The sequence below is a fragment of the Oculina patagonica genome, chromosome 6 (assembly GCF_052425735.1).
Source record: "Oculina patagonica isolate OP01 chromosome 6, crgOcupat, whole genome shotgun sequence".
NCBI lineage: Eukaryota > Metazoa > Cnidaria > Anthozoa > Scleractinia > Oculinidae > Oculina > Oculina patagonica.
In genome coordinates this window covers 13,926,742-13,954,590 of record NC_135763.1, presented here as the reverse complement: position 1 = coordinate 13,954,590, position 27,849 = coordinate 13,926,742, and the positions used below count along the sequence as shown (strand labels likewise).

The 27,849-nt window shown below is 40.0% G+C and overlaps 1 protein-coding gene across 4 annotated transcripts in view; it reads right to left on the bottom strand.

Annotated features, from left to right (window-relative positions):
- LOC144657323 (DNA helicase B-like) overlaps positions 1-27,812 on the bottom strand; it is a 42,144-nt gene extending 14,332 nt beyond the window's left edge. The window contains exons 1-4 of one of the 4 annotated variants that reach the window (XR_013571503.1): positions 27,157-27,812; positions 17,710-18,254; positions 15,743-17,089; positions 14,171-15,188 (exon numbers count right to left, since the gene is read on the bottom strand). Coding sequence is in view for 1 of the 4 variants with exons in the window: in XM_078517660.1 (XP_078373786.1) it covers positions 14,289-15,188; positions 15,743-17,089; positions 17,710-18,254; positions 27,157-27,721 (3,357 nt within the window). In the remaining 3 variants the exon portion in view is untranslated. Of the gene's footprint in view, positions 1-12,691; positions 15,189-15,742; positions 17,090-17,709; positions 18,255-27,156 lie in introns of those variants that run through there. The other 3 variants (XR_013571504.1, XR_013571505.1, XM_078517660.1) reach the window with 3 other exon arrangements.
- Between the last annotated feature and the right edge of the window lie 37 nt (positions 27,813-27,849).

Below are 27,849 nucleotides of genomic sequence, written 5' to 3'. Positions count from 1 at the left end.
ATACATCGTTGACATTTATTTTTTCCTTACTTCTGCATAAGGTTTTTTTTAAATTTATTTGCTGCAACATGAACGTTAAATGAATTGATAATTATAACATCATTGTTTTTGACAGCTGCGAACTTGAAAGATTTTTCGCCTTCTTATGAGTTCAGTCTCCCCTTTTTAGCAGTGTAATAAGGATCCAATTAAGCCTTTTTTAAGTCCGATTATGTAAATTGCCCATTCCAGACCTTTTTGGCACATTTTCTATAAGAAAGAACATTGTTCACGTAAATTATTCAGTTATTAGCTACAACGTGATCGTTTGATTTCTTGACAGATGCGGTTAAAACAGCCATCTTCGCCAATATTTTGGCTTTTGTTTGGTATCACCACAACCTTCATTTTGCCACCGGTTGGAAGGTATGCTTCAATTATATTTTGTGTTTTGTTGTTTGTTGGCGTCCCGACTGTGAATCACGTCAGAATGCTGTTCGCCATTCGTCGTCACAACCGTCAAGTAAACAATGCTGTTGATGAAAATCAGTTGTCAACCGTGCTGAGGCGAGAGAAGAAAGTGGCTGTAGATATGTGTGTTGTTTGCCTCATCCTTTTGGTTTCCCTGGTGCCAAATTTATCCGTGAAATTTTTGAGAGTTCACTACCCTCGAATCAACGCCATAACGTTACCTTGGTGTTTTACAGTGGCACTCATGACGTCATCTATTAACCCCGCGTTTAATCTTATGCGGAATCCCAATTTTAGAAACGCAGTAAAATACATGATGAACATTTAATTGACCGTATTCAATTTTCAAGAGTAGTTTTGGCAATATTGATATGTATTTTTACACAATGAATAAGGCCCGGGTTGCACTAGAGCGAAATCAAATTTTTTTCTAATTTTTGGCGAGGAAATTAAAAAATTGGCCAAAATTAAATTGCGCAAGTGTTCGCAACAGGATGTATGTAGACAAGAAGCCATTTTTCTCCATGATACATATTAAAGCCTACCCTCAACCACCTCATTCTTTTTGGTAAACATTCCCTCTAAAGAATTATGTTATTTTATCTAACTGATACTGAAATGTAACCACTCATGTTTTTTCTTATTGTAAAAAAAGGCCGTAAAATGTTTCTTTCTGCAAGTTGTAAAACGTTTTAATAATGTATTAAACTGTCTGGATCCGCTTGCGAATCCTGCCATATTTCTTGTTTGCCTGATTGTTTACGGGAGTTTAAGGGTAAAATAATTTACGTTCGGTTGAGCGAAGCGAATTAGAACGTAAGAGAGCTTAAGAGCGAAGGCACAGATTTTTGGCACAAAATGTCAAAATTGCGGTCACGGCCAAAAGGAAATCTTGCCTTTATTTTTCAATTTCTAGAAAGTTTTTAACGAGTTTTCAAAGGTTTTGGGGTTTAATTTTCAAAATACGGCCAACTATCGGAAATATTTGAGAAAATTGATTTCGCACTATCGAGGGCTAAAAATAGCCGAATAAATTAGCAAAACTTAGCATTCGCAAAAGCGTTCTCGCGTTATTAGTAGAAGTTATATCCTCGGAAATAAAAAACATATATTTAAAGTAGAAGTATTTAGCAATGTTTACATGCCTGTGTTTCGGTTCTAGATTATACTTTTCACAGCGAAAGTAACGCTCTTTGATAACAATTTTATAACTGATTAAGTAAATACAGTTTCACTTCATAATAACAACCTGAATTTTTGATATGTGGCCACTCTCCAATCGGCTTCATTTTATGGCTATAAAAAGCCCAAAGACTCTTCTTTAACTACATATAAAAATTAATTTGGGTTTTGCAGCAAGCGCATTTTAAAACGCCAGCGAAATATGGGTAATTTAACTAAAATTTGAACTAATTTGCATATTACCGTTTTGATGCCATGTTAACCGCATTCACGCAAGAACCGAAAACTCTGGTTTTGGTTAAAATTTTTGCGTTAAACATGTCTTTACACTTGAAAACGATGACATACCTGTAAGCATAGAGTCCAGTTCTTGTCCATCTGATAAATTTGTTAGCAGAGCGTAACGTAGCAGCTACACTGAATTAGTTAAAAAAAACATACGGGCAAAGGTCACGACAGTTTGCGTTATGCGTGATGCTTTTTATGTTATGGAAGATTGTAACGCATGCCGATGAAGTCATATCTTCAAAAGCACAAAATACTTCACGGAATTACGTTCGTCCTTTTTAGAATTTCTGCTAGGCAGCCGGGAAAGGGAATAACGTGAGACGTGAGCAGCCTATATCTCTTTATTTTTGAGGGAGGGGGGGGGGGTTGGGAGGTGGGGTGGGATCGGGAGGGAGGCAAATTGGCCTCGATCATTATTCACTGCTCGTGTGAGGACATTAGGGGCCAACCATTTTACTTTTGAGGGGGGGGGGGGATGGGTGATATTGAAAAAATATATATTTCGCAAGCGCATGCGTGCAAGAAAAAAATTCCTGCACAGGACAGTGGTCCAAAAAAAAATTCATGCTTGTACAGTGGGCTGGAAAATATTCCTGGCAGGATGTTCCCTGGGTTGGCATATTCAACTTTTAATATCAGCAAACTGTTAAAAGATTTTAGCATTTGCACTTAGGTAAGAGGGATTCATAGCACAATAATGTGTTCCCCTCAGATGGCTTTTTTGCCTGTGGTTACCGATCTTGGTACATTTTTTCTCAAATTCAAGATCACGCCTGGTGTTGTGACACGAGTAAGACCAGGGATCCACTTTTTCAGAGTTCGGAAAGTGACCTTGTCTGCCATTATCGATAGTATTTGTCGTCGGGTATCCCAGGTGCTTGCATTACTGTAGCACTCTGTCAGAGCATTCATGAGTACGTTATCCAAATCTTCATCCTCGCTTTCGCTGTCACTTGAGAATTGCTTGTTCAACGATGGAACAAGCGAGTGCCACAACTCGCCTGGTTGATTTGGTACTACCTCATCTAAAACAGCACCAACTGCCTGTTGTGCCTTGCGAAGATGGCGACGACGCGTTCTTTCACTAGCTTCCCCATTCCATGGAATAGTAACAGTATGCCTGACTGGACTGACATCCCTGCTTTCTAAGAATTCGTTCAGTTTGTTCAGCGGTGTAAACTCTTCGCGCGTAGGCCCCCTGCTGTGGGAATCAGGTGTGACGTCAACGCTAGTGTCTGAAGGGCAATACAAGCTCCCCCCCTGGCGTCTGGACGTTGGAAGGATAACACAGAGACGCTGGCGTACTTCGAGCCACTGGTGCAGTGCCAATAGAGGTGTTCTGTAACGAATAATTAAATTCAAACCTACTCAATACCACCTATTATTAAAAACTAGCAATGGTATATTGCAGCTCCTGAGTTTTGATTAGTTAACAGGCAATGGTATATGAGCTCAAATACCATGGACCACAAAATATGCTAGCCGATACGCGTCAACGGAAACAGCTGGAGAGCTCTAATATTGCAGTTCTTTGGGCAATTTTAAAAAAACAATTATTCCACTCGCGCTTGTTGGATATGAGATCGTTAAAGCTAACTCAGCGCTACGCGCCTCGTTGGCTATCTACCATCTCATATCCAACGCCTGAGGCTAATCTTGATAGCTTTTAGTGACTCAAGCAATAAGTAGAAGCAATTTTTTTATAACCCGGCTATTGAAGTGGTACATTACAAGAGATGGTTTACACTTACCAACGACATGTTTTCCATTTGCAGAACTGCAGCCTTGTTTTCAGCATCCACAAGAAGCTTACGACAATTAGAACAAACGCCTGTGAAAATGTTTTGACTTAGAACATAACAGTCAAATCTGTTTAAACATGTGCCGTTCAACCGATTTCTAGTAACGGTATTGACATGACAAATAAGTATTGAAGTGTTATTTGCGCAAAAGATTGGTAAGAGGTAACAAATGCTGCAGCAAGAACAAATTCCGCATAGAGAATACTTTTGTTCTCCTGCAATACCAAGACACTTAAACTATGGCCACAAATTTGTCTAAAGGGGTGATGTAAATCGAGGGTACGCAAAGGATTTCTTTCTCTTGACAAGCGGTCGGGAAATATCGGACTTCTGCTTGCACTGAGCATGCCTAGCTTTTGAAAGCAACGTTCGACGAACTTCTGGGTTTTTTTTTACTTCCGGCCAGTTTTTATTGTTTTCACAACCATTAAAATTGATCTTGCAACGAATATTTCGACTCACTTGTCGCATTAAGCTTGCGCAGCAAGGAACTGAGACTCGATGTACGCAGTCTCGTACCCAGAGGCCGCGATTCAAGCCTCTCTCTGCTTTTGGCTTTTTACTGGTAGTGGTGTTGTGCCTCGACAAGCTCACTGGTATGGCACACTTAGTAGAACTGCGCTTCCAGCTGACGCCAAGGCATGCACGATGTTGTGGACATATAGTCCAGTTTTCTATGTTTCGAGTCGGCGCAAAAATTGTTGCTCTCGCCAACAATAATTCTACTTCATCTTCAATCCCGATAATAGAAAAGGCTGACTTGTGTCCTGATATATCTCGATGACAGGTCAGCAAAGGAACTATTTCTACTGACTTTGTCCTATCTTTTGAATCATAACCGCAGCGACCGCCAACAATAGCGAGAAACGAACAAGCGCTGCCCTCCATTGTTTCCCACTGAAAAAAGTGAAACGCGTATAAAAATACCTTGATGTTCATTTCACTCGTACTGCCCCCCCCCCCCACACACACACACACAATTCCTTTTACCTTGGCATAAGCGTCACGCATTATACTGACATGTCGTGAGTCTTACTTGCAACTGACCAGTAGCACGAACTGAAAAGGAAAATCTCTGCCCATGAGAAAGAAGGAGGGTATTTTTTAAAATTCAAACAGTGATTCAAAAGTATTTTCAAACATTGTCTACTTTCAGAGTTTGCTTACAGGCCGAGCACGGATCCAGTATAATCCACCCACCACCCACTGCTCACCGCCCCATTCTTCAACTTTTTTTGTATTCATTTTCAAATGCCAGCAAAAAGGTTTTTATAAAAATATTGAAGATCCGATACCAGGATTCATTGTAAGAAGATAAAAAGCGTTCTCTGGTAAAATATTTAAAAATTATAAGCTTTCGACAGCCAGACTGCTGTCTTTGTCTTCTACTTCCTTTTTATCCGTCGAAGACAGCAGTCTGGCTGTCGAAAGCTTATAATTTTTAAATATTTTACCAGAGAACGCTTTTTTATCTTCTTACAAAGGTTTTTGTTGTATGGATGCAAAGGTGTTTTCTATAAATTCTGTATGCTTAAAATTTGACACTTAACCAAACATACTTCAATTCCGAAATTAAAATTTCGTGATATTTTCTGTAAGTTTATAATTAGATTTCATAATTTAATTTGGATGTTTACACAGGTGTTGTAGTGCGCAAATTTTGTGCGACAGAAGTGTTCGTAGGCAACGGATTTTTTGGCTTTTTGATATGTGAAATTTTCAATGTTTATCGGGGAGATTTAGTTTATTTTACTAATTTATTATCAATATAGTGAGCTATCCGCACACGCGTCTGCACTGAATACGGCTTGTAGCTTGATCGAATCTAATTAAATAAAATTCTTAAATAAGATGAAAACTTATAAGAAATATAAATAATAGCAATTTAAAAATATAAATAGCTCTAACTATTTAAAGATATTTTCACTCCCAAAAAAAGAAATAAAAATAGTAAACTACCCGTCAACAACAAAACATTCTTGAAATTCCATTTACCGGTCATGCGTTACAACTTTATCTGAATCGTCACGTAATACTCAAACAAATCGTAACACTGGCCTTTTAGTCCCTTGCAGCTAATTTCGGGTAAGTACGCGAAGATATTAAAAGAAATTCATGGCTGCGTAAAATATGATCTTGTTCAGATTCAAGAAAATGTAATTATAGATCGTAAATTTTTGTAGAGAATGAAATGTGGCATCTGTGAGTCTCTACTGTTTATAAGTCAAACGCTCCTTTGACCGCTTTTACTGTATCTACCGCAGCAATATAAAAGGTAAGTGATCCTTTCAGTAGGGATAGAAAAGGATTTCAAGTTTAATTTAGTGTTAAGCACAAATTTAAGGAAAACCAGAGTTTGCAGCTTTTACGCGAATGCGGCCGTTACATGTAACATGTCATCAAAACGGTGATATGCAAATTAGTTCAAATTTTAGTTAAATTACTCATATTTTGATGGCGTTTTAAAACGCGCTCGCTTAAAAACCCGAACCAATTTTTATATGTAGATAAAGAAGAGTCTTTGGGCATTTTATAGCCATAAAATGAAGCCGATTAAAGAATGGCCACATATCGAAAAGTAATCTTGTTATTATGAGATGAAACTGTATTTTCTAAGGCAGTTACAAAATTGTCATCAAAGAGCGTTACTTTCGCTGTGAAAAGTATAATCTAAAACCGAAACACAGGCATAAAAACATTGATTTATTCTTCAACTTTAAGTATATGTTTCTAATTCTCGATGATATAACTTCTATCAACAACGCGAGAACGTTTTTGCGAATGCTTAATTTTGCTATTTAATTCGGCTATTTTTAGCCTTCAATAGTGCGAAATCGATTTTCTCAAATATTTCCGAAAGTCGGCGGTATTTTGAAAAATAAACCCCGAAACCTTTAAAAACTCACTTAAACCTGTTTAAAAATTAAAAATAAAGGAGGGTTTTAATTTTGACCGTGGACAAGGTTTGCTTCAAAAATCTGTGCCTTCGCTCTTAAAAGAGGCAGAATGCACGGGCATCCCACGTTTGCACTTTTAAAACTGTTTCTCCTCGAAGAGTGTGTGTATTATCTAAGTCACTAATTATTGCGATAAAGTTACAATTAATACAAAATGTTTAATCGACAACGTACTTTTCGACGTTGGCTTAACGTCGTTCTCAAGTCAAAGCGGGATATCAAATGGAAGTGTACAAGTGCTGAATATAATTTTAAAGTGTAGCAGTCGCGTCACGCGATTACGTCCCAAGCGTGGCAAATGAAATTACGCGTGACGGGCTGGTGGTTGATATTAAACTATTGCAAACGACGGTTTTCATATACTAAATCGCAGTTTTCTGTCCCAAATGGAATCCGTATTGCTAAGCTTCCTGCTACAAGACTGTGCATACGTTATATAGCGTGAGTTCAGGTCACGAAATCTTGTCGTTCGAACAATCACAAAACAGCTGTAATTTTCGCGGGAAAAGGTGGTGTTACTGTTGTGGGCAGCATGACACATTTTTTTTTGCAAAATGGCTATAAAAGAAATCCTGCTGAACACCTAGCCTAATGCACACGTTAAATAGATCGGTGCATAAACAGAAAAGCGGGAAAAAGCCCAATCTTAGAATGGTTTTTGAGAAATTTATCGCCGCAGATAAAAGAGCGACAGTCTTTCAACTCAGCAGAAACACTGATATGAGTAAGGCATGCGGGATTTCATCGTCTTCAATAGTTGCACTCAATGTTAAAAAAAAGAGAAAATAAGAAAAAAGAAAATGTTAAAAAAGGGACTTTATGGAATCGAACCCGGGCCGATCACATCACGAGCAAAATATCTAACCACTGGGCCACCAAATAGCTTGAGTGGAGAGTGATCAATTTTAAGTTCAAAAATGTGTTTCCCATAAAAAAATGCAGTTATTAACAGTAAACAGGCTTACTAGAGTGCATTGTAAGTTAACCGAAATAAAGGCCTGCGAAACGTATTTTTTTAACGTATTGGACATATTTTCAATGTTAATAACATACTCACAGGCTTCTGTACAAATTGCGAAAATAAAACACCGGTAAATACTGCCACGTCAAAATCGCGGATTTTTATTCTTGTTTCATAATTAATTTTCCGAGTTCAGTGGCTTACAGCCACTTTGATTTTTTAGGGCGCGACAGAGGATTGTAGTCACAGTTCAACGGGTTACCATTGTAACTCGCTGAGATTAAGAAGATGATTACTCCGATAAACTTGTTATAACTTACGGGTTACAATGGTAACCCGTTGCTATTTGCATAATAGTGAACTTTTCACGAAATTATAATATTAAACTCTACAAGTTGTGATGTTTTCTCAGCTTTTGACTGTCGTGAAAACGACGTAAACATTGAAGTTCACGAAGTCGTTGCTCGTTATAACTAGATTAGCTGAGCGAAACATCTGCCGCAGGGATTTAAACTCACTTGTTCCGTTCCAGGGATCGGCGCATACAAGCTGAACACACCCCTTCTTATTACAGTCATCAGGTGCGTTTCGATCTCGTCCACTACACCAACTTTTAAGGAAACGAAATCACTTTTAATTTCGTCGGGCAAAACATTGGCGTGTCACCCTCGAACACTATGTGAGATCGAAAGAACAGTATGTTCTGTTAACCGTTATTCGCTTGAAGCGTTTTTCACCGGTTTTGGCATTGGAAAACTGTTTCTCCTCGGAGATTGTCTGAAATATCTAAGTCACCAGTTATTGTTATAAAACTATAATCAAAACAAAATGTTTAACCGACAACGTACTCTTTGACGTTGGCTTAATGTTGTTCTCAAGTCAAAATCGCATATCAAATGAGAGTATACAAGTGCTCAAAGTCAACAATAGATCAAAGTGTCAAATACAATTACAACAATACGTTTAACAAATGGCTTGGCACTTATTCATTAGTCTGTGTATTTAAATTTTCATAAATCTTCTCGGTACATAAGGCTTCTCGAAGACGAAACGTTACTTTTGTTATTAATATGTGAAATTCAACCGTATAAAACTATCGACAAAGAAAACAGCTTGTTGGAAGCGATGTGATGTTTGCTGTTGCTCAATCGAAGGCGGCAGCAAGGCGTATTTCGCCATCCAAACGCGCGGGATAATGACCGACAACCGACCTCTTGATCCAAAAATGTTTCTGTCACCGCAAGCGCTTGAGGCTTGAGTTATCTTGAGTTTGCCAGGTTTTCCGCGGAATAATCTTAGCCCATTTGAACTGAGTGCGCAGGAAGGAGAAAAGTCATATTTCCCTATCGAAACGCGCATGATAATGACGAACGACTCACCGCCTGGTCCAAAAACCTTTCGCCGGGTTTAAAATAAGTTTCACTGCCACGAAATAATCTTAGCCTCGATTTCAGCCAGTTTCCGGCGGAAGTTAGTTAATTATTACCAAGTATACACATTCAAATTTTTTAGTATCAACCCAACGGATTCCCGAGGTGGCGAAGTGGCATCGCTGCCGGCGGCTGATGTAGCTTCATCACCTCAAAGTCGCGGGTTCGAATCTTCCAGTATAGGGTTTATTCTAAATGGCTTGGGGGCCGAATAAACTCTCCCCGCGTGAAGATGCGACCCTACGGCTCTAGGAATTGGTCTTTTTTTTATTTTTTATTATAATTAATTTATTTATTTATCTTTTGCCGTATTAGTATTCTAAGTTGTTTTTTTTTTGGACAACATCACTTTTCAAGCATTGGTGAATCATGAAAAGAATTTAAAATTTTGTTTTTTGATCTTATAATTTATAGATATATTAGTCTTGTTGGCGTAGAATGCTTTGTTTCATTGGATATTGGTTGAGTCAGGAGCTACTGCTTGAGTACATGTATATTGTATTTACAGTGTTTTTTGTAGCCCTAGCTCGTTAAAAGTGTTTCCACGATATCCAAATTCATTCTTTTTCTCCTCACTCTCCATTTCAATGTTGAGCTCCCCAACATACTGCGCAAAGAATCCTTCATTTCACAACATTGAAATGGGGGATAAGGCGGTATCAATGTTAAGCTCGCCAACATACTGCGCAAATAATTCTTCATTTCACAACATTGAGCTTCCCAATATACTGCAACATACTGCAATGTTGAGCTCCCCAACATACTGCTCAAATAATCCTTCATTCACAACATTGAAATGGGGGACGGGGCGGTAAAAATGACTTTTTTTAAGTAATCTTAAAAGTGACTGTCGCAGAAATGTATGATTTCAAGGCTGCCCTAGATGCTTTTGCAGGAAGAATAGGTGTGTTTGTAGACGCAAGCTGATGCTAAATTGTTTTGATCGTTTTTTAAGTGAAGAATCTGCCTCTAAAACTTAAGATGAAATGAAATAAAATGAGATTTTCATGTACGTCACTTGTTGTAATTAGAACAATTTGTATCGCTTTCCCCGATACCGTTTTTGATTTACAAAAGAAAAGAGCATACAATGAGTATATTAAATTGAACCCAAATTTCGGAATAAAACCGAGAACCGTTCAGTGCAGAGAACGAAAAGAAATTTAACAAATTTCGCATTTGAAAGGAAAGGAACGAAAGTTCTCTCGCGCGATTTCGTCAAGCGTGATAAAATGAGATATCACGAATTCAGTTTGTAAAGAAAAAACAAAACAATGTTTTTGGTGGATTAAAGTATAGAATAACGTCACGCGATTTCGTCCCAAGCGTGTCAAATCAAATGACTCGTACTGGTGGTTAATATAAAACTATTGCAAACGACGGTTTTCCTATACTAAATCGCAGTTGTTTGTTCTAAATGGAATCCGTGCTGCCAAGTTACTGCCTAGAACGTTAAATGACTATAAATACTGTGATTTTGAACGGTTTACAAGAGGATTTGTGCTTATTTTAACGGTTTACAGCAATTTAAAAAAGAATTCTGATGATCATCTTTTATTGTCTCTGTAAACCGTTCTTTTGCGCTTTGGTTGTGTTCAACATACAAAGTAAACCGATTGTAAACAAACTGTTACTAAGACTCATTCATCTCTTTCCGATTTAAAAAGGACTCAAGAATATTCTGAAATCTCGGGATCTTCCGTGTTCACTTCCCGCGGGTAACGCGGGATACCGACACATGCCCGTGCATTCTGCCTCTTTTAAGTAGGCTCTTACCAAAAGTGCTAGCACTTTTTTTGGCATTATTTGGCTTCGCGAGCATTTTTTTTAACATTTTATCCCAAAAAGCACTGCTAGCATTATTTTGGAATTTTGACTGACTATTTGTCTAATTTTGTGTTAAAAAGCACAATCTGACTTTATTTATGGCGTCCAAAGATGCATTAGCCCTCATTTTAGTCAAAGGAGCCGTGGAGGCCTGGGGAATAGGTTTGATACGTCAGTGGTTGCCTTCTAGAAACTTGGGGCGCTTTCCATTCGACCAAAAATTCTGGTTTGAGTTTCCGGAAAATTCCAGTGGGTAATGGAACAGCATTTTCCAACTTTTCCGGTTGACTGCACGGAAGGCAAAACAAAATTTGCATATGGTCAGGTAGTGCGTCTAATATGGAAATTTCTATGGTGCATTAAAATGATGCACTGTTGCCGGTTTCCTGCACATATTACTCGATATTTTTTGCAAAACAAGAGCATTCCGAGCACTGAAAATAAACGCCATGAATGACATCGTGGCTACAAATACAGGGACCTTTCAAAAGGCACACTAAAAGCAACGAAAACGTCGCCAACCCAAAAAGTTTAATGAGCAAAACAATGGCGTAGCCTGCACGCGCGTTATAAATATTTGTACATTTCTTTGCTGCCGCCTGCAAAACAACAACGAAAAACAACCGAGTTCACCAAAGTTTTTTATTTGGAGTTTCAAGAATGCTTCCTTAACACATGTAGCTGCTTTCAGCTGCACAAATCGCTAAATTTTCTGCCGAAGGAACTCAGGCTGAGTGTAAAATTGTAGCTTTTTCCAAAATTTCCGGAAAAGAGGACAACCTCGCGAGGTAGACCCAAATTTTCGAAAACAATTTCCGGGAACTTTCAGTTCCATTTGATTTTGCTTCAGGAATTTCCGGAGTTTTCGGTTGAATGGTTCACATTTCGGAAAGTCAACACTTTCCGGATTTTCTGGAAACTTTCCGAGAAAATTTCTGTACCATTCGTCCTTGTTCCGAAATTTCCGGAATTTTTGGTCGAATGGAAAGCGTCCCCAGTCCATCACACTCGTTTCAAGATGACGTCATCCACGTTGTCATCGAAGAACAATGGAAGCCAGCCAGCCAAAGCAGAGATAGCTTGAGAGCGTACTCTGACACCAAACATTGATCGCTACATTTTATTGTTGAAAAATGTAACTGAAAATCTGAAAAATGTAATATTCTATGTTTAAAAAAATTGGAAAAAGTGAGCATTTTTATGTTACCCACGAGCACTTTTTTTTAAAAAAATAGCATTATTTTAGCACTTTTTCGGCAAAAAACGAGCACTTCTTTTAGCATTTAATGCTTTTTTTACGAGCATTTTCGGTAAGAGCCTACTTTTAAGCTCTCTCGATTTTCCAAATGTTGGTGCAGCAGTTAAGGTCATGCACGACCCTTGCTCTCATTATATATGTATTTGTGGTTTTCATCAAGGTTGCAAAAATTATTGGTTTGGATAAAAAATTTCAGAAAACTCCCAGATTAGAGAACGAGCAAGAAGATATGTTTAGTTAAAGTTAGAGCGCTGTAGCCTCTTTCGCAGCCGAGTTATTACGAAAATAACTCTGAGAAAATTACAGTATTTAGTTTCTTTTGTAAAAACATCATGCTGAATATTAAGAAAATGCTAAACTTACCAAACGTGAAAAATAATGCTCGAGTTCCTGAATAAAAATATTTTCCTCGTATAGAACGTGATGGGTTCATTCTGATCCGAGTTTTGTTTCTTTGATCAATGCATTTCTGAATTATAGAAGAGCTCTTAGAAGTGCATTTACTAAAAGATGTATTCTGAGGACTGCTTGAAAAATTGAAGTAGTTCATTAACTGTGAAAATAAAAATAATGCGATACACTTTGCTCTTTTTTTCCCATTTCATATCACACTCAAAAAATCCTTTGACATGCTGATTATAGAGTTGGTGAATGACTGTGCTTTTAGGTCGAAAAGAACCTTTACAGTGCGACGCGCCTTACCGTGACCACCCAACAAACTTTTTTACAAGTGTGCTCTGGTAATATTATTATTTGTTTGACAAACACGCCTCCTTGCAAAGTTAAATACGATCAAATAGATACTCAACAAAACGCAGTGAAAACGTAACATATTACAAGATGACACTTGTAAAAAAAGTTTGTTGGGTGGCCACCGGCGGTAAGGCGCGTTGCACTTTAAACTATTTAAACTAGCTGATAGAGTTGCCATGTCATTGTAAACGTTTTTAAACGAGGCAAACAGGGCGATGCCATGTGTTAGCTCATTCGTCGCTCTTGCTACTTCTGCTGCCTGCTCATAGATATCGTCTAACTCCACACCTCCGAAGATTACCTTAAGTGGGTTCGCATGCTCCACTATTTTAGCCGTAAGAATGATAATTTCTTCAGCAAGTTGTGCTGCCAAAGCTGTGTTTGCAGCTATCATCACCACGTTGACGACTTCATCGTCTACTATATTAATACACACCAATGCTTGCAGAGTGTTTTTGGAATGTGTGGGGAAACGCGACGGGAAACGGTTTTAATTATTTAAAGTCAAAATTGTGAATCCCACATGCTCTGTAGATAGTACACATCATGTGCAAGAAAGCAGACTTGTGGGACTGTCACGTAACTTTAGTTATTGCAAGCACCTTAAGTACTTTTCAAAATACCAAGATATTCTAATAAGCGATGTTCTTGTTCGTTTTGACTCAATTTGCCAACGAGAAGCATGAAGAGGTACGTTTGATTTGTCAGTCTCATTTTCATTTTCAAGTGAGTTACTCGCTTGGCCTTGGCTCTTAGATAGTAGGAAACGAGAAAAGGAGAGCAAGCGACGAAATAAAAGCAGCGATTTTCGCGTTTTTTCCACAACCGGAAAGTCTGAAACAGTCAAGTGTGTAACCATGCAAAATAAAGCCATTGAAAGATACCTCCACAAGGTAAACTTTGTTTTTCAATATTCTGCAAAATGAAACTTTCTTCCTTTTTTCATTTCAAACTTTGACTGCCTGGCAGACTGAGTTGCCCACAGTTTAGGTTCAAAAGCGATCTACTATTAATCATGTAGCCAACCCACGGTCTAAGGAGCAATTTTCAACATTCTACTTCATCTTCTATGACATAAAAAATTGTATCCCAGACACTGCTTAAAAAAACTGAACGTTAAAATAAAAACGAAAGTTCTTTACAAGCAACCACTATACCTTAATCGCTTGAATTCATGCAATAAGAAACTTAAAAGGTCTCAAAACGTTCCTCATTAGGGGAAAAAACAATGTAACACTTAAAACGTTCAAAGCTTTAAAAACCCTTTGAAAATAAAAAAACAACTTTGTTGCCTTGAATAAGAAATTTAAAAATAATAGCACGCACTTCGGCTAAGAGCTTTTACTGTCGGAGTTCAACAACCTCTTGCTTCTACAGTGTTCATCGCTGATCACGTGTTGCACATCTTACATGAATCCAATATTTGTCACAGCCCTGCTTGCGGACAGGTGTTATCTCGTCTATGCCTTTGCGAATTGGCTCCTTGCAAACTCTGCACTGTTGGTCAAATTGCGCAATGATTATTACCACTTTCTTTGCTGGTGTATTTTCAGCTGGTTGGCGAGAAGCAACAGCTTGCTGGGTGTCTCTTGAGGACTGGTTTAAGGGGCTAACTGCTGAAAGGGACAAGGCGAATTGCTTGAAACGTGGAGGTGTTTGGGGAGGGGACAAGAGAACCGTGCTTTCTGGATGCTGTCTCTTGCGACTTGGACTCTGAAGACTATTGACTCCCACAGTGTTCTCAGGCATTTCTTGGTAGGGTCGGGCACTAATTCCATAGCTAGACGCACCATCTGTACTCGAAGCGGCTAGGCGTCCCTGTTCATCTTCATCTTGCTTGAGCCTTTTATTTCTCAGATTTTCTCTAGAAATGCAAAAATCATTTGAGCTTGCTGCAGCATCGAGATGACATCCAGGGGATTCTGAAGCCAGTTCTTGGTCTTCTGGTATAGAGAAAGGAGTTGCGCCCATCACACCAAAGGACTGTGAAGCAAATTCATTCTTGAGAACACCACCAGTCTGAGTGGCAAACTGGGTGTTGGTTTCCAACCCATCATCTTGTTCATCAGGCCGACTTCTGTTCTTCATAGCTTGTGTTAGGTCATTTTTCAGTTTTGTTTGGCGTTCAACAGGAAGAGACTTTATGGCTTGAAACAGGTAACTGGGATTGTTAATTATGATGACCTGACGCACACCTCGAGTGACCGCTGTATACACATGCTGCCAATTCTGATAGTAAGGACTTCCAACCACATAGACAACAGTGTCATTTTCTGAGCCCTGAAGAGTAAAAAAGAAACATTGCGATTTTTTAAGTTAAGAAAGTAAAAAAGGAAAAGGGAAAAAGTAACTACACAAAACAAAACTCCTAGAAGGCTTTGCCACCAAATTTGACTACAAGACTTCCAACGGTTTTTGTTTCAAGGTCCTTCATCGAGAAGAAAACAGAGCAAAACTGGTGATACCAAAACTAACTGTTTATTGCCATAGCAGTGAAATAATTTAAAGTAAAACAAATAGGCAAGCTAAACATTTCACATTTCAAAGACAGGTTATAGAAATCTCACTGTCACGGAATGCCTTTGGTCAGAAGTATGTGTTTTCAAAACCAGATCAGTGCATGCATCACTGGGGATACTCTTGATGAAGAATATATCTCTGTTGCATAACTTGCCCCCATTATCTTCGTATTTTTTAAGGCATTCCACATTTTGCCCATTTTACCATGCTCATCCTTGATCCTCGATGGAATTACTGTTATAGTTAATAACATTTCACATACCGTGCATTGATTTCAAGAACTGGGTTATAAGGAGGAGTTATTGCACAGTTACCTGGAAGGTGTGAATGGTTCTGGCCCAGGCATGACTCAGTTTGGCAGTCCTTAAGCTTCTAAAATCGATCTTCACCATCTTCACGCCATTATCCAAGCTGAACTTGGGGGCCATCTTATTCCTGTTGTCTATCTCTTCAATGATATCCCTGATGAAGAATATCTCTCCGTTGCATAACCTGACCCCTTTATCTTCATATTCATCAAGGCATTCCACATTCCGCCTAACACAGACCTTGTCCCCAACTTGAAAATTCGGTTTACCGCGCTCATTTCTGATGGAATGACCATTATAGTGGAGAGCACATTGTTCGTTGATGATGTTACAGTCTTTTCGACGAAATGCTACAAATTGGGAGGCTTCAGGATCTGGCAAGACAAATGGTGTTTCTTTACCTTGCAGCACTTCTTTTATCACATGATTGATTTTGTTACTTTCATTGTCGTCATCATTTCGTCTTGGTTGGTACTCTACTGAGAAGAAACCTCTCGATTCATCAAATAATGGCCTCTGCTGGATGGAGATTTTAATGGCATTTTGAACAATAAGTTCAGAGTCAGCCCTGTGATTAGTATTTAGGGCAACAGAAACACCATGCGGCATCAGAGCATGATAAACATCATTAAGAAAATTGCCTGGCTCAATAGAAGGAAGCTGGTTTATGTCACCCAGGAGAATAACCTGCTGTAGCTGTGAATTTTCATTCAGAACGCTAATCAGCTTAGAGAACACTCTCACAGAGATCAGGCTACACTCATCACACACTAATAGACGGACCTTGCTGAACTTCCATTCCTCATCTTGATCTTCTTTTCCAGCCTGATCGTTTTCCCACCGGAGAAAGCTGTAGATGACTGCGTGAAGAGTGTGCGAAGGAAGCCGAGTTCGCTTTCCTAGTAATGATGCAGCCTTGCCAGTAGGAGCTGTCAGTAACACCTCGTCATCAATTTCCTCCAGCTTGGTTTTGAGTTTACGAGCCTGTGCTTCATGTTCAGAGGGCCGCTTTTCATTCCCCTGGGGATGTGAATCAATGTTACTGGCAGCATGGTCACACTGCGAATCTAATAATAATAGTGGGTCGGCAGGTTCATCTTCATCACTCTTGTGACTTGAATCATGGGTGGTTTGGACGTTTAGATCAGGGAAAGTGGTCACCTCATTGTCAGCATCATCACCGTCAACTGGGTTATCTTGCATGACCTTTCTTTTTTTAATTTCTAGTGCCTCTGATAGTACTTTTGATACTACAAATGTCTTGCCACAGCCACCCCTCCCTGACATCACAACCACAGGGTTCTCTGCTATGAGTTTGGCGGTCTGGACCTGGTCTTCATCCCCACCAAATACCTAAAGAAGAATAAAAAAGAACCGAGAAAATGAATATATATGTTACCAATATACAGTATTGTGAAAAAGGAAAGCACTCAAAATGCGCGCATTTCGTTCTTTGTTCTCCCGAATTTTCGCTCGCATTTCCCGCGAACTTGCGAGCGAAAATTCGCGAAAGTTCGCACCTTAAAGCTCCAAGGCAAACAACTGGTTGAAATCAGGAGTTAATAAATGGAGGGTAAACTGTAGTGTTAAACTGGATTTCAGTTATAAGGAGATTTAAGAAATCGTGATCCCACTGTATATCTGGATCTTTATCCAGTACTTTAATAAGTACTGAGTAGCAGTTAGACTATCACAACTTTGGGAAGTATTTAAACATGTTTTATTTAGATCAGGCGATTTCATCTTGAGGGTCAGATTTAGTGCCAATTCCTGCACATTTTAGTGCCAATTCCCAAAAAAAAAAATTTTTTTAAAAAAAAAAAAAAAAAAATTATCCAAAAATATACCCCCCCCCCCCCCTCCCCCCCCTAAAACCGGGAGATTATTCTCCCCCACCTAACTTTACAAAAACAGGCTGCACTGCCTAAGGCAGGCACGTAAAATAAACTTATAAAAACTCATGCAATACTTACTTGTTCATCAATTTCAATGTCACCAACCCATGGTTCTTTGTGCATGATCTCTGCAAGGTTTCGTGCAATTTTTTTCTCAAAGCCGCGAATATGTGTTAAAAACACATGGCGATGGTTACCCAGATGATCTTCAGAAGTTTTCACAACATTTATCTCACTCAAATAGGCCAGACTCTCTGCCCATTTTGTAACATTGTTGGTCAGTTCTGCTTTAAGTTGCCACATAAACACATATGTGTGACCATCTTTGCGCACCATCCTGGACAGTGCATCATATATTCGCAATGCATCTTGCATAACGACTGGCATTTTTTGGAGAAGATTACAGTCAATAAATGATCGCAACTTCACTTCACAACCAGAGAGACCAAATCTATTTCTGAGAACTGTCCAATAACCAAAGACCCAACTCTCACTCTGAAGGGCCTCACTAAGACTTTCCAGTTTTTCCAGGGAGCATTCATCAAAGATTTTACACACTTGGTTTGGAAATAGCCGATGGGCAAACTTTGTAAAGCCTGGGACAGTGAATGCTTTACCTGTCGCTGTGATGAAAAGGAAAAAGATACATCATCATTTATGTTACCAATTTAAAGCATATCTTAGCAAAAATAGCAAGCTTCACATCAAACTGGGATGTTTCATCTTTTACAACTGGGTCTCTATAGGTTATTTACTGATAATAATGAGTCAATAACCAATTATAGCATTTTTTTGTGTCTAGTCAGTATACAATGTACCTGTCAAAAATTAATAAATTGATCAAGTTTTCCTTGCCTTGTTTAATAAAAAGTTAATTGTAGATTTTCAATCTGGTCACATGATCAATGACGTGTACAGTTTGATTGATAGGTGGCATTTCTCATTTCCAAGTATATAGCTATTTCAGTTAACGTTGTCCAGATCAAAGCTTAAAGACAAGACTGAAAGGCAGTATGGGTAGAAGAAGAGGGCAACTGCACGTGCTGAATACTAAAATATATAATGACATGACAAACACGAATTTGCATGTTTTCTATTTCTTCAGACATGTGAATTAAGGTGGCTTTAGCCACACTGAATTTGAATAGAATTTTCAAAACTCGGAACCAAGCGACAGCGAAAGTGAAGCTACAGAAAGTCCTCCTGGAGGAAAAAACAAACTCTTGAATTCTCCACGTGCGAAATACAAATTTGTACATTTAATGAAGCTTATATGCAAATTTGTAGTGAATACCCAGAACGCCATACGGTCTTGCCTTTTAGCTTTTACTTTGACCCAACAACGTTTATTCAAATAGCTGTAGATGTTCATATGTAAAATGCCTTATTGAGCTACAAAACTAAGTTACTGTAGAATTCCGGTTATAAGCCCTGGGCCTATACAACTTCGTAAGGGGTTTTCGGTGGGCTTATAAGCGGAGGGGCTTATATCCGGGAGGGCTTGTAAGCGGAATGAAAAACGTTTCAAAATGAACCATGGGAGTGTTGATGGAAATACGTTTTTTTAGTTAAAAACGCATGATAAAGCAACATTTAGCCCTATTTAGTACTGTCGTCCGGTAGAGGGGGGCTCATATCCAGGGGGGCTAATAGGATGTATTTTTTTGTTTCCAGGATGATGGGCCTATAACCGGGGGGGGGGGGGGGGGGTTATGACCGGAATTTTGCGGTATTACATTTTGCATTACTTAAGTTCATTACATTTTGTGTCAAAAGATATTGCATTTTGGTTTGCTGAGTTTATTACATTTTGCATCAAAAGGTATTACATTTGGCTTACTATTACACTTTGTATACCATGCTCAAAATGGATTGCCACTCTTCCTTCTTTCCTTATCATATCCCACATCTTGGAAATAGGGGTTGCTTTACACCATTTACCGAAAAAATTCCTGGACAAATTTTGGTATACAATGTAAGACTATTTTGGATGAATAAACAGAGCACCCTTAGGGTAGTCCAAAATTCCTGACCTAAATATCTGGATGGGGAAATGTCATTTCCAAATAATTTATTTATCTACCAGTTCCAGGCCTTTCACCAATTATGACCTATATGAGCAGTTACTCAGCTCAGGGGTGTTAACTGTTTGTGGAATAGACCGTTTGAATAAAAGTAAGTGTTTTTTCGAAGCCAGCAAACGAACCAAAAGAGATGGCACAAAATTTAGTTTCTGGTTTATTGTTTTCTGTAAAGAACATTCACGAACGCTTTATTGCGCGACTTTTTTTTTTTTATGAACGATCACCCAAACTTTGAGCAGTCCATTAGCGAAGCGACGAAGATCATTAATATTGTAAGGGACGAAATCGCGAAAAGGAAATAAATACACTCAAGTATATATGCGCCCAACGTGGGGTAGTGTTAGCGATAAAACGAATATGACGAAAAGAGATCAAGCTGGCGCGTGGCGCGAAACGCGGAGGAAATCACGAATGAGAAAATGTACGAAGCGGAGGGTCTGCTCGGGCGGAACCGATCGACAAAAAACGACTGAAGGTGATAGATTCCTGACAAGCTGAAGTTATGAGTCTCTGACGAAAAGTGATCGAAAATTAATGTGGAGGAAATCGTAAGGAGATAGAGATTCTGTACTCACGAGTGATAAATGTAGAAAAAGAAGCTTTGGCCAAACAGAACGACCATTACTGGAACGGGAAAAATCAACCTCTGGTTCTCTAGTCGAACGGTAGTTCCCAAAGATATCCTGAACGTAACCTATGCAACGCCATTTCCTTTGACCCAAATAAATCAAAACTCGCTTTCCTAACAACAACACCTCACCGACTCCTCTTCACATAAGAGACGATCAGACTTTTGAGCTAACTCCAACAATAGTCATAAATTTTTGGGGTCCGCGTAAATGTAAAAATCGAACTGTTGCAATCTTGCAAACAAAATTAAATGAGGAATCTCGTTAGGGATACTTCAATAACGATAAAACGTACGGGGTTAGCGTCTGGAGTACTCATACTTATTCAGTCATATTAATAGCCTCTAAAGAGCCGTCAATAACAAATGGTAAAACGTAAAGGTTTATGGAAAAGATAAAAATGAAAAATATTTCTTTCTTTTTTTTCTTCCGTTTGGAGGCGATGGCCATTTCAGTGGGTTTTAGGTTCGCTGTCCTACGGGTTTGTATGGGATGATGAAAAAAAGAAAGAAAATACTTTTTTTTAATCTTGTGTTTCTATGCCGTTTGGGGGCGTTTTGAAGCGATTCCAGTGGGTTTTATCGCTGTTCCTCTCATATATTCCTCAGTAGTCACTCGAGTGCCGAAGGCACAATCGACTGAAGGAAACATAATTCGCCCCAAGCTCCGATTGCCCCAAATTTTCGCCCAGAGCACCCCGATATGTTTAACCATTTTTTTTCTTCGCCCGCAAGCAAGCAATAGCTTTTCCATCGAGAGCCGTTGAAACATCTACTTGGTCCGTGCACGAGGTTAAAAGCTTACGACCCCCTTTGGTTCACTTCGGCCCCACGGTAAGGGATAGATGAACCGTGCGGTGAATCCCTTACGCCGGGGCGATTATGGCCTCCCTTACAGTGACCTACCTTGAGGAAAAAAGAGAATAATCGACCAAAGCTAAACAATTATAAAGAGGATAGTAGCGACGGATTTTCTTTATTTTTTGTCGTCCAACCTTAGACATAAGTTATCCTCCAAACAAAAAAAAATAAAAGATTTTTTTTTAGTCTTCCATAAAACCTTAACTTATGCTCTTACGGCTCCTAGGCGGCTACTGATAGTCGCAAACAGCTCAGAGGTATGGGAAATTAGAGTTGTTAGTTATCCGAAAAGTCGAGGCTCGAGAGATTAGCGAAGGTGTAAAAAAAACTGAAACTACGGAAACAAAAAAAAATACCCAAATTCTAAGAAAGCTTTTGGGCTTCGATTTGCTGGTTTAAAAAATCGCCTAGGAGAAAAAAGAAAATATCGTAGATATCCTGCGCGTACTCTCGAAGGTTTTCTCTTCGCGCTGTCCGGGGTAATGAGATAAACTTCGACGAAAAATTTACAAACACAATCACAAACTCTTGCTTACCTGTTTTCGGCTTTGCTGACTTGTCTTTGAGGGCCTCGTTTTGCAGACGACTTGACAGTACCTCTTTGTGTCTTGTTGTTCCTTATACTGGAACTTTGTAACTGGGGATTCATTGCGAACTGGCAACGAGTTGAGTTTCTGACAATTTTTGTCTTTTTGATTATTTCTGGTGTGCTTCGTGTTTGGAGGACAAGAGACGAATTGGTTGAGAGTTTGAAGAATTCTGGGGTCCGAGAGTACTGGTTCTGCGACTCTAAATCGAACGACGACCCGTATCGACCGTATCTCCTTCAATGGTCAGCATTACGAGACAAGATTACCCTGAAAAGAAGACTGCGCGCCAACCTCAAACAACTATGGTTGTGTGTGTCAAGACTACGATCCCTGCATCATAAACTAAGGAACGAACCGACTTTACTGAGCGATTACGACAAGATCATTCGAGAACAAGAACAGGCCGGAATCGTTGAAAGGATTCCCGAAGAAGAAACAAGCAGTGATACGAGTCGAGCTTATTATTCGCCACACCATGCAGTTATCAGAAAGGATCGCGAAACAACTAAAGTACGTATAGTATACGATGGGTCAGCAAAATCGTCCAAAGAGGAACTGTCACTAAACGACTGTTTAGAGACCGGCGATAATTACATTCCACACATATTTGACATGCTAGCAAGATTTCGAAACAACCTTGTGGGTCTTACTGCAGACATCGAAAGGGCCTTTCTGATGGTGGGCATTAAAGAAGAAGACCGAAACATGCTACGCTTCCTGTGGTTTGATAACCCAGAGCAAGACAGACCCAAAATACGATTTCGTTCAACCGGCTTTTGTTTGGATTACGACCATCACCTTCGATACTTGGAGCAACAATAGCTCATCACTTGTCCTTGTACAAACAAAGTGAACCGGAAATGGCAGCGCTTCTCGAAAAATCATTGTACGTCGTGATCTGCTTTCTGGAGCTGAAAACGTAGAAGACCTAGAATTTATCACAATGAAGAAAATTATGGCAGACGGAGGATTCAATTTGAGAAAGTGGAACTCTAACTCGCCTAAGGTGATGTCTGGATTTCAAATTCTGAAAGGTCTCGAGAGATACAATTACGCCAAGAATCGGGTCAGTCACATATTAAGGGTACTTTGGACAGTCCTTCACGGGACTGGTAAATGGATACTTCGCGACGAACTTTTCTTCGATTTTTCCATTTACACACGTACGCGTGTCACTTCCGCTCAACAGGTCCGTTTTAAAGGTCACAGCGAAATCTTTGATCCGTGGGATTCTTAACGCCTTTCACGTAGATTGAGATTCTATTTCGACTGCGTGGACATCATTGGGACGACCGCTTCTGGAAAGCTTTTGGAAGGTGGATCCTTGTAGAGACTGCGTCCGCTGCTTACACGCCTGTGGAGGTTCAATACACGCCTTCGGCGACGCCTCCAACACCCTACGCCGCGTCTTGGTCCTCGTGGTCGTAGTGCTTAGCGCTCAATCCAGTGCACCCTGGCAAGCAATCCATTCCGCGTTTAGAACTGTTAGGCGCTTTATCTCTTCACGCTGTCGACTCACTGAGGAATAATTTTTACTGACTCGAACTCTGGATAAAACAAATTTGAAAAGTACGGCACGTCGTCGCGCTACTTCAGTCTGCGACACTGCCCGGTCATTCTGCTTGCCCTCGCGCGGTTTGACAGCTAAAACCCTTGCACGTGCGAACATGGTGGAAGGGACTTTACTTCCCGTCTTGGCCCGAGATCAAGACATCCGTGTGAATTGGTTCTCAAGGAAGTGGTCAAATCGCCGTCAACTACTGTGCACTCACTTGTGAGTAACTCAGCCAACATCCAGAGAAGAAGATGATAGAATCGAATTAATCATTTCACGACCTGACAAAATTATTCGTGTTACCGCTCTCGTTATCAAGGCCGCTGAGTCATTCAAAATTCATCATAAACAGAGGATACTCGGAGAGAACACATGCGATTAAACGCAACAGATGTAAACGAAGCCGAACGACTGTGGATCCTTACAGTTCAACGGTCAGCCTTTTCCAAGGAAATCGCATTTTTCTGGGAGAACGTTTACCCTACAACGTACGTCACGAGTTTGGATTGTTTTTGGACAAAAAGTTATCAAGTGTAAGGGGAGACTGAAAATGCACCGTTGCCTGAAAACGAAATCCCATTCTACTGCCAAAGACGAATTCACCCGTTTACTAATCAAGCTTCACACGAGTCTGCGAAAACAGTGGTATCAGGGACACTTTAACGACATTACGAGAACGCTATTGGGTACTGCGTGGACGAGAAGCGGTGAAAGGGTTCATTCGAAGTTGCGTTATTTGTCTCAAAACGAAGGTTCACCATACGGCCCCTTACCTCCTGACGACCTTCCTAGTAATCGAGTGTCAGAGGATCCGCCCTTTACGCATATAGGGCTCGACTTCGCCGGACCGTTGTACGTCGAAACGAAAAATTCAAAGGAAGAATGTAAAGAATCGCAAAAGGTCTTGTGTGCCTCTTCCGTGTGCCTCCGCCCGAGCTGTACATTTAGAACTAACACGAGGACTTAGTGTTGAATCGTTTTTACTTGCCTTCCGAAAGTTCACTAGTCGAAAGGGAGTGCCTGCCACCATCACTTCTGACAACGCGAAGACGTTCAGATCTTCGTCTCAAGATATACGAAAGATAACGCGAGCAGAGGAAGTTTGGCGATACCTCGCGAACAAGCAGATCACGTGGAATTTTATTGTCGAAAAGGCCCCGTGGTGGGGAGGATTTTGGGAACGGCTTGTGAGAAGCATCAAGAAACCCTTAAAGAAGGTCCTAGGGAGGTCTACACTCCGTTTTGACGAGTTGGAAACTGTTTTAGTGGAGTCGGAATCTCTCCACCCCTAACGTACGTTACGATGACGAAGAGTCCATCTCTTACCCTTTGACACCTTCCGATTTGATTTATGGTCGACGATCGCATCAACCCCGAACGCTGCTCACTATGACGTAATCAGTACCAATCAATCGCTCACAAAAAATTACGTCATCATAAACTTTCTTCAACAACTGACCAATCAGTGGCGTCGAGAATACCTACTCGAGTTGAAAGAACGATCTCAATTCGACCTAAGGGGAGCAACAAACGAAGTATTTCATTGGAGACATCGTCTTGCTGAAAAACGATTCTACGAGTAGAGCTTTTTGGAAATTAGGAAAAGTCGAAGAACTTATTCCCGGAAGAGATGGCAATGTTCGTGCGGCTGTGGTGAAATCTGTTAGTGATTCCGGTCGTCCGTCTCGTTTAAGAAGAGTCGTACAGCATTTGGTGCCCATCGAAGTAAAGGTGCAGCCTGAAGCTACAGTAACGAATGAAGTCCAATCAGCTAATCAAGGTGCAAGGCCCCGGGGCAAGGCCAAGGCGCACCGCTGCAGTTGCTGGAGAGTCAAGACGAAGAGAACTTAACGTTGTGTAAATAAGTTAGTTATTCGCTTTCACGATATAACTAGGGGAGTGTAAAGAACATTCACGAACGCTTTATTGCGCAAGAACTTGTTTTGTTTGTATAGATGTAACACGTGATCACCTGAATATAATCGATTGTACATTAGACTTTGAGCAGTCCATTAGCGAAGCGAAGACGAGTACACGATATCGAGTTCAAACGAAGTTTTATGTTGTAAATAGGGACGAAATCGCGAATTAAACGGAAATTATTCAAATCACAAACTCGAAGTTTATTATATTTTCCACTGAAATGGGGGAAATGTACAAATGGTACCAAATATTCCAGCAGTTCATATCAACCAGAATGAAAGGACCACTTGTACCGGTACCTCAAAATGTAGTCCACAATTTCTGAATGGATTTTCCGAAAATTACTGTTCCATTTGCTTTCCAACCGAAATTTCTGGGGTTTTTGGTTACATGGTTAGCACCCCACAGTTCCAGGTGCTCCAAGTAAATTCTGCAAATCTCATATAAAATTCCTGTTTGGGGTTTTTGCTTATCATATGCCCAAACTGTGAACCAACCAGTTATCCCTTGCTTATGGTAAACAGGGTTTGGGTGTACCCTTTTGGCAAAGAGAGAGGCATTTGGAGTACTTTAGTACACTTTTCTTTCTGCCAACTGTTGGCCAAGAGTTTTGCTCGCATGAACATAAACATGTTGACCGACTGTTGGCCATCTGCCAGTTTGCCAACAAGTTTTTCTGGAGGGTCTGAACAGCAAATAGTCACAAATAGCAAATAGTACAAATAGTGTAAATAATTGCGAACAGTGACGAACTAGAATAGTTTAAAAATTTGCCGCTATAGTTCATAAATTGAACTTATAAAGAAAATGAAAGACAAATTATAATAATATGAATTACTTATTGATAAAGTTTTATTTAGTCTATCAGAATGCCGACCTACCACAAACTTTATTTACTCCGCTTCATCCACATCATCTCGACTCATGACCCATTTGTCACTATTTTCAACTGTTTATCACTATTCACGTCTATTTGCTATTCACTACTCAGGTTCTCCATACACCCATTTTCTGGAAGCAGTTCTTACTTTCACCCTGAGCAGAATGGTCCTTTCCATTTCACGTTTCTTTCTCCAGTACCTTGCATCTGTGAGAATCAACTCAACTGAAGTAAGGTAACAAAGGCCCAGGCCAAATGTAACAATACCTTTTACTAATTTGCATTAGGTTCGTCTCATGTGAAGTTTGACGTTTGGCCTGGGCCTAACCAGCTTTTCAAAATGGAACACTTAATTTTGGTCAGACCAGTTCAACTGGTCAAAGTCGACCACCGGTGGTTCCAAATATTCTGGTTAAACTGAAAGGAAAGGGATCTTTTCATTTGATTTCTGACAAAATTTCCGAAAATTTTGAATGGGAGGAAAGCAACCCTAAAGTCCCTGTCCTGTTTATTTAATTTTTGTCAGGGGTGGGGGGGGGGGCAGTCGCCCCCCAGGGGGTACTCCGGCTTGTAAGTGACGGGGATGATCGAAGGATTTTTTTGGGTTTGAAATTTTCGGGATTTTTTTGGGTTGGGAATTTGGCAGTATTTTTTTGGGTGACTTGATTAAATAGGGGATTTTTTGGGTTTAAAAACGAACTAGCTTGACGGGGCCTTGGCGTATAGGTAGATGAATAAACACACAACAGCGTTCAATTTTTTATGATTTTATTGTGTTATATTATTGCCCCTCCTGGCAATTTAGGGGTAATTTGACAAGGGATTTTTTGGGGGGTTATTTTTGGTCGGGATTTTTTGGGTCCTGAGTTTTGCCTCCATTCGATCTCCCCGTCATTTACAGACCGGAGACCCCCCCCCCCCCCTGGGGTCAGCCCTCTCCGAGTAAGGGAGTTTAGTTCAAAATTCGCACATATGTACAAAGAATATCCTTCCCCCAAACTTACGTGAACATCTTAGGCACGTTTGTATCTGTCTAGCAACAGTACAATGGCCGTCTTCGCTAGAATCAGCAAATTTCTCCAAGTTTTCCATCAGGTCCTTCAATGTGGGCCTGAGGTTGCTACTCCTGATAAACTCCAACAGCAGTGCAACGTGATGAGAGTCAACTTCGCACCCTTTAATTAAGAATAACGACAACACGTCCACACCAACATCGGCGTCCGTTCGGTAACTGTATGAAGGAAGCGAGGAAGCCCGCTTCTCATTCCTTGATGATTGAGCTGCGTTTATTTTCAAATCAACCATCCACCAAGGTTGAGAGAACAGGCGATCGAATCGACCACGTACACGACTGATGCCTGGTTTCGCGACAAAGCGACCGTTTTTGAATTCCATTTGTTTCATGTTCTCCACAACATTGCGAAGTTTGCGTGAGGGCTTGCGAAGAAATTCGAAGTCTTGATCAGCGTCTTCAAAGTCATCATCACTATCGCTTTCGAAATCGGAATCTTCTTTACGCTTGGTATTGTCTTTTTCCTCTCTAATAACGTATCCAGTGAAGCAAGACATGATCTAAACGAATAACATCGAAGAAATGTAACTAAAATCAGCAAAACGAGGAAACACGGCCGATTTGTGCGAGACAGATCAATTTTGATGCGCCAAGCTTCCCGCGCAATAAACTACCGGGGTATAAA